General features: G+C 43.8%; 1 protein-coding gene across 1 annotated transcript in view; it reads left to right on the top strand.

Moving 5' to 3' along the window:
* The window catches only part of LOC126427071 (uncharacterized), a 148,830-nt gene that overhangs the window by 113,181 nt on the left and 21,258 nt on the right, over positions 1 to 14,391 (top strand). The window contains exon 5 of the mRNA XM_050089247.1: positions 9,683 to 9,709. Coding sequence (XP_049945204.1) covers positions 9,683 to 9,709 — 27 coding nt within the window. The remainder of the gene's footprint in view (positions 1 to 9,682; positions 9,710 to 14,391) is intronic.

Raw genomic sequence — 14,391 nt, 5'->3', positions numbered from 1 at the left:
TGTAGAGATAAATGGCGATCGCGTGAAAAAATACAGGGCTATTACAAATGATTGAAGCGATTTCATAAATTCACTGTAGCTCCATTCATTGACATATGGTCACGACACACTACAGATACGTAGAAAAACTCATAAAGTTTTATTCGGCTGAAGCCGCACTTCAGGTTTCTGCCGCTAGAGCGCTCGAGAGTGCAGTAAGACAAAATGGCGACAGGAGCCGAGAAAGCGTATGTCGTGCTTGAAATGCACTCACATCAGTCAGTCATAACAGTTCAACGACACTTCAGGACGAAGTTCAACAAAGATCCACCAACTGCTAACTCCATTCGGCGATGGTATGCGCAGTTTAAACCTTCTGGATGCCTCTGTAAGGGGAAATCAACGGGTCGGCCTGCAGTGAGCGAAGAAACGGTTGAACGCGTGCGGGCAAGTTTAACGCGTAGCCCGCGGAAGTCGACGAATAAAGCAAGCAGGTAGCTAAACGTACCACAGCCGACGGTTTGGAAGATCTTACGGAAAAGGCTAAAGCAGAAGCCTTACCGTTTACAATTGCTACAAGCCCTGACACCCGATGACAAAGTCAAACGCTTTGAATTTTCGGCGCGGTTGCAACAGCTCATGGAAGAGGATGCGTTCAGTGCGAAACTTGTTTTCAGTGATGAAGCAACATTTTTTCTTAATGGTGAAGTGAACAGACACAATGTGCGAATCTGGGCGGTAGAGAATCCTCACGCATTCATGCAGAAAATTCGCAATTCACCAAAAGTTAACGTGTTTTGTGCAATCTCACGGTTTAAAGTTTACAGCCCCTTTTTCTTCTGCGAAAAAAACGTTGCAGGACACGTGTATCTGGACATGCTGGAAGATTGGCTCATGCCACAACTGGAGACCGACAGCGCCGACTTCATCTTTCAACAGGATGGTGCTCCACCGCACTTCCATCATGATGTTCGGCATTTCTTAAACAGGAGATTGGAAATCCGATGGATCGGTCGTGGTGGAGATCATGATCAGCAATTTATGTCACGGCCTCCACGCTCTCCCGACTTAACCCCATGCGATTTCTTTCTGTGGGGTTATGTGAAAGATTCAGTGTTTAAACCACCTCTACCAAGAAACGTGCCAGAACTGCGAGCTCGCATCAACGATGCTTTCGAACTCATTGATGGGGACATGCTGCGCCGAGTGTGGGAGGAACTTGATTATCGGCTTGATGTCTGCCGAATCTCTAAAGGGGCACATATCGAACATTTGTGAAAGCCTAAAAAATTTTTTTGAGTTTTTCTATGTGTGTGCAAAGCATTGTGAAAATATCTCAAATAATAAAGTTATTGTAGAGCTGTGAAATCGCTTCAATCATTTGTAATAACCCTGTAATGCAAAACCTGTACTACAATGCATCTAAATTTGATTATGACCAATTAAATTTTTTGTACCTCAAAAACCTTAACCTTAGTTTGCGGATTAGCGTCGTACGTGTATACAGATGCTTCACTAACGTAATACTGCCCAAAACCTTTTTTCAGTAGGAAATAAAATGATGGATACTACGGAATCATTTCATGACACGCTGTAACATGCCCATGTACGCAAGATAGTACGATCTGTTTGATCTTACGGCAAGTCGCGTAAGGGGTTCTTTTGCTTCCAGGGTCTGTAGTAGGAACACTGAAATTCTTCTGTGATGTGGCCTTTCCACACAGCGCATGGATTTCGATGACGATCCCCCATTAGCGAGCGTAGGAGGTGTTTTGTTGCTGAGTTAGCAGACCCCTTCGGCAGTGCAGAGAGTACGGGGAAGGCACTGATTGTACGTGTGATGACGTCACACAATACCAAAGAAATAATTTATTAATGTTTCTGAGGACAGTTTCCAGTGAAAGATCTGTCAGGTAATTATTAAGAGTTTTTCGTGCCAAAGTGGCTTCAGGTCATAGTTATGCTGGTGGTAAAAGGAGGATTCTACAATGACGAGGGGTCCTCACAGATTCCGATTTTGTGCACACTTGTAGCAGATGGCGTTCAGTGCACGCACATAAATTTTCTAAGACAGTACGACAAAGAACTCTGTAATATCACCTTTCATAATTAGCAAATGGTTCAAATGGCTCTGAGCACTATGGGACTCACACATCTTAGGTCATAAGTCCCCTAGAACTTAGAACTACTTAAACCTAACTAACCTAAGGACATCACACACACCCATGCCCGAGGCAGAATTCGAACCTGCGACCGTAGCAGTCCCGCGGTTCCGGACTGCAGCGCCAGAACGGCACGGCCACCGCGGCCGGCTCACAATTAGCAGATCTCCAAGTGCAGTTAAAAACAATTTTCATTATTTCGACGAATTCGTCGGTTTCTCAGTACGTTAGTACGTTCGATGGTTCGAATCTTGCTAGTAAGATAAACACAGGGTGGCACAGAATAACGGGAAAGTTTGAAATGAGTAGTGGCAGCCATGCGCACGTGGCAGCACTGCGGGTTCGTGACAGACAGCAAGTAAACAGTTCGCCATTTCACTAATCGTGCGTCCGTGGAGCGGACAACAGCGTGCGTTAGCCATAAAAGTGTTTTATAAAAACAATGATAGTTTGGTAGCGGCGCAGAGGGAGTTTTGACATTTTTGTAGTTTAGGAAGTCATGATGCCGTTCCGTCGAAAGACGCGATAAAATTTTGGATTAATAACTTTGAAGACACTGGATCTGCCCTCAAAAAGAAACCAACAGGACGACCAAGAAGTGTGCGTTCTCCAGCGAACACTGATGTTGAACGCGTGTCTGTCTTACGGAGACCACGGCGTCCATTCGTAAGCAAGAAGCAGCGACTGGAGTGTCCAGGGAGAGTGTTCGCAGAATCCTTCATCTTCATTTAAAATTTCATCCGTGCAAACTACAGATGGTGCAACAATTTAAGGACCACGATTTCCGATTACGATTAGGATTCTGTCAACAAATGACAACAAAAATAAACAATGACGATGAATTTCTAAAAAAAGTTTTGGACGTCAGATGAGGCACAAGTAATGTGAACAAACGGAACTACCGCTACTGGCAAAACACAAATCCTAATGACGTTCATGAGCGCCCTTCACACGCTGCTAAAGTGACTGTATGGCGTGCTGTTTCATCACGTGGGATTATCGGACCGTATTGTCTCGCAAATGAACAACGAAACACAATAACTGTCAACGCCGATCGGTTCGCGGAGATGTTACGAACTTTCGTTACTCCTGCATTGAACAACTTTGCAAACGTTCAAGAAGCCTGGTTTCAACGTGACGAAGCGACATCACACACTACACGGCAATCAGTGGCATACGTGCGAGAATTGTTTGGCTACCGTGTGATCTCACGATTCGTTAAAATACCCGGGCCTCTTAGATCGCCAGATCTATCCGTTTGTGACTTTTCTCGTGGAGCAAAGTCTACACGACTCGACCAAGAACCCTGGACGAGTTAAAACAGAGAATTTGGGATGCAATCCACAGTATGCCAGCTGAGATTTTGCAGTGGTCAATGAGGAATCTCAACAGCAGCGTACAGGAGGGCGCCATCTAAAGGACGTAATTTTTGAAAAATGATAAATGCCATCAATGTTTCCTAAATGGCAAAGTTGCAAGGTTTCGGTTACGATGAATGCAATTTATTTCCTTCTTCACTTCTAGTTTTATTGGATTTTGGAAATGTTCCCGTTTTTCTGCGTCACCCTGTATCTTTTAATTTTTTAAAAAACTTCTATATTTATTAACAAAGTGTAATCTTAATTGACAGATATGGAACGATAGTGTTTAATAAGAATAACATCTTGGTTATTCGTTGCTACTGACAGTAAATTGAAATGTGGCATACGAAGTCGATACATCAGATAGATAATGAGAAAGTATTATTTTCACAGACTCACTAGTGTTATTGAAATATGTAATTTTTTCATTGAATAAAATACGTTTTGGCATATTCCTAAGAAGTTTAAATTCATTTGTAGACATCTAGTAACCGTCAATAAAAGGATGCCACTTTTATTTCTTACTTAACGTTGTTGATAAATATTACATTTAAAAAAGTATGCTACTAGCTAGATTCCACTTTCGTGTTCATGATTGAAAATCCGACTATGCTACAAGCTGAGTTAGTCAAATGCTGTTTCGGTAACAACACTCGGAAGTCTTGTCTCCTTCTAAGCCAATTTTGTTTTGTTTGTTTGACAACTGCGTGGTGGCACCTCAGCAAATTTACGTCCAGACACTGAACTTGAAGCCCTGTGGGTACGAAAGGAGTCGGAGAGGGCAGAGCGCTCTGTAGTGTCGCGTTGTGAGCGTCTCCGTGCAGAGTGAGTGAGTGCTGCAGGCAGCTCGAGGGCCTCAGTGGGCAGAGAGGTGGGCACACGTCGTGCAAACTGCTTATGTCTCTGCGTCAGAATTGGTAACGTGAACATCCAAACGAATAAACCATATTGCCCTTAATTGTATTTTTTTCCCGTGTGGCTACACGGAGTATTCACTGTACAAAACTCAAGCAGAGTCGGGGGAGCAACTTTCATGCCTCACAAGGCGTGCACTGAGAAGAGTGGCTGTCATTTTGCACTGTCAATATTAGCCTGGACTGCTAAAGTAAATAAGACAAAACTAAGTATTCATTGCTGAGCGTTAGTTCTAGATCGCACAGTGCTAATTTTGGCACTCTCTACCATCTGATGTTTTTGACCATAAAGGCCTTCAAAAACATCTACAACCTGTATGAGTGGTGTCTTTTCTTCCCGACATGTCCGAAAGAACAGGCACCACTTGTACAGATATACAGCGATAAGCCGAAACATTACGACGACTGCCCACCGCGTCGCCGGACGCCGCCTGCTGGCGCTGCGGGCACGTGACGCAGTGACGAAAGTGCGTAAGTGGAGCAGCCACGGACGGCGCAGATACGGGCTGCACATGGCGAAATCCACCGAGATAAGCGACTTCGACAAATGGCAGATTATTATTACGCAGAACTTGCGAACGAGTATCTCTAAAACGGCGGAGACGGTCGAATGTTCACGTGCTACTGTCGTGAGCATCTGCGGGAAGGGGTTCGACTGTCAAACTACTATTAGGCGCTGAATGGTTAGACGTCCACTGTTCTTCACAGGACGTTGGGCTCGGAGGCTTCTCTGCTATGTGGAGCAGCACGGATGGTGATCTGTGGCACCTCTGCCGAAAGAGCACAGTGCTGGTGCACGCACAAGTGTTCCGGAGCACACCTCTCACCGTGCATTGCTCAACACGGAGCTCCGCAGCTCACCACCCCCACGTGTTCACATGTTGAGGCAACGACATCGTTAGTTACGATTGCAGCGGGCACAGGACCTTCGGGGTATGACCGTCGATCAATGGAAAAGTGTCGGCTCTTCGGGTGAACCACATTTTTGCTACACAACGTCGATGGTCGTCATCGAGGTGAACGGCGGCTTCAAACGTGCAGCGACCCACTGACACTGGCTGATGGGAGCAGTATTATGGTGTGGGAGGCATTCTCCTGCACTTGCGTGGCACCTGTGGTAGTAATCGGAGACAAAATTTAAATGGCTCTGAGCACAATGGGACTCAACATCTTAGATCATAAGTCCCCTAGAACTTAGAACTACTTAAACCTAACTAACCTAAGGACATCACACACACCCATGCCCGAGGCAGGATTCGAACCTGCGACCGTAGCAGTCCCGCGGTTCCGGACTGCAGCGCCAGAACTGCTAGACCACCGCGGCCGGCAATCGGAGACACATTGACAGTTCCGTACCGCCTGCATCCCTTCATGCTCGGCGTCTTCTCCGACGGCGATGTCATCTTTCAGCAGTATAATGGTCCGTGTATCGGAGCGAGAACCGTGCTACAGTGGTTTGAGGAGCAATATAGTGAACTCACGGTGATGTCTCGGCGACCAAATGCGTCTGATGTAAATCCTACGGTACCCATCTGAGTCGCTATCTGGTGCTATCACTGCGTAAGCAAATCAGCGGCCCGTTGTTTACGCGAAGTACATGAGCTGTGCAAACAAAGCGTCGGGGCCACGCGTCTTAGCCGTGCGGTCTCAGGCGCCTTGCCACGGTTCGCATGGCTGCCCGCATCGGAGGTTCGAGTCCTCCCTTGGGCATGAGTGCGTATGTTTTCCTTAGCATAAGTTAGTTTAAGTGAGATTAAGTACTGTGTAAGCCTAGGGACCGATGACCTCAGCGTTTGGTCCCATAGAACTTACCACTAATTTCCGAATTTTCAAACCGTCGGAACCCTGTTACGCGAAATCAGTGCAGTATTTCGTTCAAAAGACGGACAAACAGGCTATGAAGCAGGAGGTCATAATCTTTTGGCTCAGCAGTCAGGGCTAACATCATCATTCAGTGCAGGGACTTTGTGCGATGCGGTGAGCGAAAAGGGGGAAGAGGGCTAGGGGACACAACTTTGGTAGTGTGAGGCGAATGATATTTCAAATGGCTCTGAGGACTATGGGACTTAACATCTGAGGTCGTCAGTCCCCTAGACTTAGAACTACTTAAACCTAACTAACCTAAGGACATCTCTAGGCGCTTCAGTCTGGAACCGCGTGACCGCTACGGTCGCGGGTTCGAATCCTGCCTCGGGCATGGATGTGTGTGATGTCCTTAGGTTAGTTAGGTTTAAGTAGTTCTAAGTCCTAGGGGACTGATGACCACAGATGTTATGTCCCATAGTGCTCAGAGCCATTTTTGAAGCTAAGGACATCACACACATACCGGCCCGAGGCAGGACTCGAACCTGCGCCCGTAGCAGCAGCGCGGTTCCGGACTGAAGCGCCTAGAACCACTCGGCCACTATGGCCGGCTGTGCGGCGAATAGGAATATGGATGTAGCACGGGTAGCACACTTGTGTAGTCTGCGCAGTTGTGTCTAACTGCTATGTCAAGGTAGCGTAGTTAGTTTATGCATCTTCCTGCTAAACAGAAGACCCGGTATAGAACCCCAGCGTTGATAGAAATTTTCATTTGTCACCTATGAATTTTTTCGTTGCTCGAATGTGGCAGAGGTCAGGATTTCTTCTTTCTCAACATTTCCTCTGTAACGAGTATATAATATGTGTATTGAGTGACACTGTTTGTATGGGTGCTCAGAACGTAACTGTGTGGTCACTATGTACAGTATGTTGGGAATGACATCCACGAGTGACTATACAAGGCTCAACCCGTCTAATTTTATTGGGAATCCCTTTCTGTCCACCTGGCTATGGTATGCTTCTCATGTATGAAGCTATTTCAATATTTAAATCTCCAATCAAGCATTGGCGTTTGCGGTACACTACATGCTATTCCCCAAAGAAAAAAGTCTGTTGGCGTAAACTCCGAGGAGCTAGGCTGCCACAGGTTCTTTGAGATGAAAATTTCGCCAAAAAACTCTTCCATAAGACGCATAGTGTGTTGTAAGCTCTGTTAGCAGTAGCGTCATCTTGTTGAAACACTGAGTAGTTGGTTTCGTCTTCCCTCAGATGGGCGATACAATCCTGGATCATTAAACAACAACGTTTACTGTTCACGGTTTCGTGAAACAATAAACGTCAGACGATGAGCCGTATAATATCGCTAACCAGGTCCTATTATAAAACTGCATCTTCCACAAGAGTAGCGAAACCTTACTTAGCATCCGAGAGCTAGTATTCAGTATGACAACAGCACTCTATTATCTGATGGCATCTGACGTTACAAAGGATTCTAAGTATCGTAGGTTTTGATATTCAACACCTGTAGCAGGTGCCTACGAATATCTGCCCCTACATTTCAACGTAAGTTACTCTTGGCCTCCTTTGAATCCAATGGGTACTTCTCTCTCTGACTGCTTCATTTTTCCCCCAACCCGCCACAAACCTCTATCTTTTTAAAACTTAATCATTTTGCTCCTTCTCGCAATGGAATTTACAGAATGCAGATTTCTCCCGGCTGCCCATGCAGTGACCACGCAAGGCGTCCCACATCTGTCCCGCACTGCAGCTGCTTCTCAGTGTGTACCTGGCTGCATTCTGTCCCTTTCAGCGAAAAAAAGTTTTGCGAACCACTTGCTATTCTCGCCGTGCATTTCTCGACTTCCCACAGCCAGCCAGCAGACCCAGCTTACACAGAAACGTTACACACATCACTCACAGCATAGACTTGCAATAAATGAAGAACTTATTAGATTCACAATCGCTGGCATTTGTTTCAGTTACATGTACACTTTCATTTATCGCTCGAAAATTGAATTGAATTAGTAGTCTAATTTGATGAATGGGTCATTAATTAGATTACAGAGCAGTTATGGGAGACACTGTTCCATAACACTGCCCCTAAATGTATTGGCAATATACATGCCATTTGGGTATACTGAGCGCATCCAAAATAGGGCAGCACACGCAAGTCTGGGCTTTTTGGATTTCTCGCGGTCGTAAGTAGGCTTCTTAAATTTCCCATCATTCTAAAATTTGGAGAAGTGAGGTATTTCCATCATCTTGGATATTTCAGTAGTTGCCCTGTCTTGGATTTTTTAATTTCCTGCCTTGCCATCTTCGATTCCACTATCTTGGAATGCGATGTCATATACAAATAAGGAGAGCAAACTCTGTGACGGTTTTGTTCCAGAGTGCTCATTGCATCTCTACTCAAGAATCTATCTTATTCTGAATGCAAGACTTTACTTTATTTGCAGTTAGTGTAAAGTGTACCTTATATATCTTTACATCATTAAATAGTTAATATCTTTAGTAATTAGCCTTGGAATAATTTCATTTTTTAATTGTAGCTGGGGAAAATTTTCCTAACGTTCTTCAAAATATTATTTGTTAAATAAGGAACAACCCTTTGCCTTCCTAAGCCACTGACAGATGACAACTATACCTCACAAACACAGATAAAATTATTTGTGACTTATGGCTAAATATCATTACAAATGAAACATAAACTTGTTTCTGTGTTTGTTGCTGCAGTCGGAACAGATGAAAAGAGAACAGAATTTACAATTTTAGCCTATTACTTATATAAATGAAACTTAATTTAAGAGAGGGGTAAAAGGAAATTGAGTTTGACCGTTTAAAACTAAGGTATCATCTTGTCTCACATATTTTTTCTAAATCTCACAGACTTTTTAAATGATATCTTCCAATATTTAGGGTTACTTTGGATGAGTCTGAAGATCTTATATGAATGAAATTCAAGATATGCCTTGTGAGAGCTGAACTCAAAAGAAATAAAACTAAGACAGATTTCACTATAATCTCCTATAAACCTCAAAGACATTGAAAGTGAATAACTAGTTCTTACCGGGCAAAACAGGGAAAGGAACACGCCAGAGTGCTATAGAAAGCTGTTTTGATTGTTCACATAGGCACTGTGCTGAGTGTGTTTTATTGATATAATTTTGTTTTCATTTTATTTGTTGTTATGCAGATTCCTAGGACTGATAAAAATTACGCAATAAGAACATAGTTAATTGAAATTTGTCTAAAAATTAAGTTTTTGAGCCATCAGTAGAAAGTTTTATTTTTTGCTTCATGATTTAGATATGTGCCTATTTTATACAAGCGACTGCCATTGCTGAAGAAACTTAGAACTATACTATTCTCCTGCACTTATCTCATTTACTTTTGTACATTTATATTTATTGAAAACAGACTCTGTTGACTTTATATATTTACACTACTTTTCTTTCTGCAGCTCTGGGATTCAAGCCACCTTTAGGAGGTATGTATTGTCCACATAACCAGACTTTTTGTTATTGTTGCGGATATGTTCTCAATTGTGCAACAGTGTCTTTACAGCAGTATTTATTATGTGAGATGCGATATCAGAATCCAGTTTCAATGAGCATGCCATGTAATCAACTGACAACAAATGGTTCAAATGGCTCTGAGGTCATCAGTCCCTTAGACTTAGAACTACTTAAACTTAACTAACCTAAGGATATCACACACATCCATGCCCGAGGCAGGATTCGAATCTGCGACCGTAGCAGTCGCGCGGTTCCAGAGTAAAGCGCCTAGAACCGCTCGGCCACCGAGGCCGGCTCAACTGACATCAAAAGTTTTTATGTATGTGTACTGAATCATTACTTCAGAGTGTCTTGGTCCATCGTTTTGGCCTTCTCCCTGAGGTCTCATTCCAGAACAGTACGCAACCAGTACGTTGGACATGATGATTCTACAAGAATTATGCTGTAATAAATAATACAAAAGAACTGTTAACATAATGACAACTGCTACTCTTATAAAATTTTCGTTACAAAATGGACAGAATTACCACAGACTCTGAAAGGAAGCAAGATGTTGGCAATTATTAAATTAAATCTTTAATGCTTGTTTTAGTGTTCTATTAGAAAATAGTCACAGATGCGACTGTTGGGCTGAATGTTAGTTTGATACTCTTTGAAAGGAGATGAAAAGAGACATTTCTCCCTTCTGTGGAGGAGTTGATGGATTCCTTGACAGAGTAATCCCCCACCCCACTGTGTCCCAGCATTGCCAGCTATTGAACCCAGCAAGGTGGCGCAGCGGTTAGCACACTGGACTCGCATTCGGGAGGACGACGTTTCAATCCCGCGCCTGGCCATCCTGATTTAGGTTTGCCGTGATTTCCCTAAATCACTCCAGGCAAATCCCTGGATGGCTTCTTCGAAAGGGTACAGCCGGCTTCCTTCCCTAATCCGATGAGACCGATGACCTCGCCGTCTGGTCTCATCCACCAAACAATCCAACCCAGCTATTGATATTACTTTCTACATAAGACGCAGTTGAGAATTCGCAGGCAATATTTTACGTAAGGCTTTTCTGTGACTGTTGCTAGTCTCTATTGAAACTACAAGTTTCCAGTACACAGTCACAATATCTTTTACATTATTTCCACTCTGTGTGGGCCGCCCACTTAGAGTTTCCCACTGGAGTTTCGAGTCCTCCCTCAGCCATGGGTATGTGTGTTGTTATTAACATAGTTTAAGTTGTGTGTAAGTCTAGGGACCTCACCAGTTTGGTCCCATAGGAATTCACACACACACACACACACACACACACACACACACACACACACACACATAGCGAGAGAGAGAGACAGAGAGAGAAACACTATGATGTATGAAATCATGATTTGTAAAGCAGTCAAGTAAAAGAGGAAAGGTACAATGAAAGATTTTAAATGGAACAGTAGGAATTGCAGCTGACTAAAGGTTGGACTGGTAAGGGATGAGACACCACTCTGAAACTCCTTCAACCTAACAGCTTAGAGTGTAATCTGGACAGTTCATCGAATTTCAGAAATGGCTGGAACTTTCTATGGAGAAAACGCCACCCACAAAGCGCAACGTCCAGTACGGTGACAAGTGACAAGCCACTCACCTTCCCATTCACGCCTGACCTTCTGGCTCAACGGTGAGTTCACAGGTTCCAAGGGAATGATGCTTTCTTCAACTGCCACTCCCTACGGGCCTGCTTCACCTCTATATGTACCTGCTGGTTTCAGCCCAGGTACCTGGCAGAACACCACCACCTATCCACAATGTGGCCGCAAGAGAAATGCAGTTCGTATATTTTACGTAAGCTTTTCACCTACATGCTTATTTTGCCTGTAGAGCGCTAAGGGTATTGGATCAGTTTACAAACATGTTTCCTTTGTATCATCTCATACGATACAGGGTCTTCCAAATATCCTATAGCTCAGCATGACGGATTGTGAAAGCATCTGGTAGGCAGACTCTGAGGACACAATCAGAGAAAACCATTGAGCACCCAAGGGATCCTCTATGTCTAGATACATTTCAATAAACAATCTTAAAATTCATGTGTTCATGTAAGACGTTAGTAAATATACCTAAAAAATTACAATCTTTAAAATCAGTCAAATTTAAAATAAGTATGGCTTCTAAACATAATATGGTGATGAATTACTCCATCTGTGGTGAAAGGCTTAGTATTCGACACAACCACTTTTAAAATAGAGCTCTTTGTTCGGTTCCCAAATGGTCCCACTGCTCACAGACGATTATTGAAAAGCCACTCTGTGAGTGGGAGAGAATCAGTACGGTATGCTGGCAGTTAGATTTTACAAGACATTTTGTAAGCTTGTTGCACAGTGGGTAGCTTCTTTGTTTTATTTTTATTTACAACGTGATCCATTAAAATATTTGTAATATTTCATGTACGTATAGCGCGCGCACGCGCGCGCGCGTGTGTGTGTATGTTTGTGTGTGTGTGTGTGTGTGTGTAGCGTGATCTTTGTTTTGTATGATGATGACAGGGGAAAGGGGAGGGTGAAACCCAGTGCTGGCACATGGCCTTCTCCTCATGATTGACACAAAGGGGGCCACCAGGCTAAACATCCCCAACCTGCAGGCAAACCACCATTAACACTGCTGCATGCCCCCACTTTGTGAGACACTGCAGAGAGCTTTGGTATTCAAACGAGAACACTGGCGTAGAGCCTGGTGACCAGGAGCTTTACGCCACCACCTGTCCTCCCCTCGCCACCCAAATACTGTCAGTAAAAACTTTTTTCCGCCGCCAGAATCCAAACTGCCTTACCACCAGGTCAAGCGCCACTGCACAGGATTGCATTAGCGACCTCAGCCATGGAGATGGGTTACGGCAAGCAGCTGCCATCAGATTAGAAGTGGTGCGTGGCAAGCTTCGGTGAAGAGGCTCTAAATGCACCTGTTTCCAGCCTAATGCCCACCCACTGGACCTCCAAATACGATGGTCTAGAAGGTCTGATCATCGGAGATCCATCATGAAGCTGGGACTAGACAAACTCTCTTTAAAACTGGGGCAGGTCTGCTCGATCTTCTTCCCAAACTCTGTGTGCTGCACGCTTTAAAATTTCAAGGGCTTTGATGGATCGAGAGCAAAAGTTCCTCAGATGTGGGAGGCACTTGAACGCCTGATGAAAATGGATGCCCATATACCTCACCGACGCCTTCATATTCAAAAAGATGTCCCTCAGTTTCAGTTCTGGAAGACGGAAAGGATGACGGGAACTGTTAACAAGCAACACCTGCAGTTTATTTTCTGACAATTACTTGAATCCAGGTCTGTGTGCCCATCTCTCTAGTCATCTGCAGTTGGTGCGTACTTGCTGCAATTGTGAAAGATGTATTGAAAACTGGAAAACTCTCCGCAACTAAAGCGCCCGAACAGTCCATTGAGGTATTGTTAGTTATAGCCATCAGAAACCACGTCACAGTTGCAACATCTCCTTGAGGGATATAGTTTTCTTCCATAAAAGTATTCGATAAAACTTTACTAACTAGATACCTAAAGTAATGTGGGGAGGAGAAACATGTAAGAACATGAAGACGTTCCTGTACGTCCTTTTTGTATAAACATGGGACAACCTGTAGCACTGTCTGGTAGCAGAAGACAACGAAACACAGCTTCAGTAATGGTTTTATGATGAACTTTGATTGCAAATGTCAATGGAAATTCAAATATATTCAGTAGTCAACGCTCTCTTTCCTGTCATTTGAATATCAGACGCACTTTTTATTGGCAGAAGTAAGCAAGAATGCCAGTTAAAAAGGCCAACAATCTTCTAAATCGCCATTTTTTTTTCGTTGATCAATGTCCCTACAGGTTTTCCAGTGGCCGCAACGGTTCCCCCTCCTGTGCCAATTTTTCGCCCCAGAGCAGCAGTTGCGCCCTCCGTCCTCAGTTGTTCTTTCCGTATATTCCAGTCTCTGTCTTGCCCTACGATTTTCACACTCTGTAATTCCTTCAAGCATCATAATAGTTATTCCTTGATTCTTAATACATGAGCCATCATCACGTCTCTTCTTTTTGTAAATGTTTTCCATATAATCTTCTCCGCTCCCCATTCCGTATCTAATCAGTCTTCGTAATTTTCAACATCCTTCTATAGCACCACGTCCAAAATGCTTTGACTCTCTTCTTTCTGGGATTTCCTCGTCTGACACAAAGCTGCAGTCCAAACACACATTTTCAGAAATATCTTTCTCAAAACAAGGAAAATTTTTTTGATAACAATAGACTTTCTCACAAACCACGTTTCTTCCGCTCCTCACTATTTTCGCCTTTCTTCGATTTACTCTCAGTCCATTTTCTGTGCTCTGTAGACTGTTCATTCTATTCAGTATGTTCTGCAAATATTCCTTGCTTTCACTGACATGAACAATGTCATCTGCGAATCTTATCCCTGGTGATCTTTCACTCTGTGGTTTAACCCCACTCCTGGACCGACCTGTCACTGCTTTTGCGATGTACACGTTGAACAAAATTTTCAAATGTTTGTGAATTCCCAAGGGACCAAACTGCTGAGGTCTGGGGTCCCTAGACTTACACATTACTTAAACTAACTTATGCTAAGAACAACACACACACCCATGTCCGAGGGAGGACTCGAATCTCTGGCAGGAGGAGCCACGC

Source organism: Schistocerca serialis, chromosome 11 (genome assembly GCF_023864345.2).
Source record: "Schistocerca serialis cubense isolate TAMUIC-IGC-003099 chromosome 11, iqSchSeri2.2, whole genome shotgun sequence".
NCBI classification, from domain to species: Eukaryota; Metazoa; Arthropoda; class Insecta; order Orthoptera; family Acrididae; genus Schistocerca; species Schistocerca serialis.
This window is presented reverse-complemented; position numbering and strand designations above follow the sequence as displayed.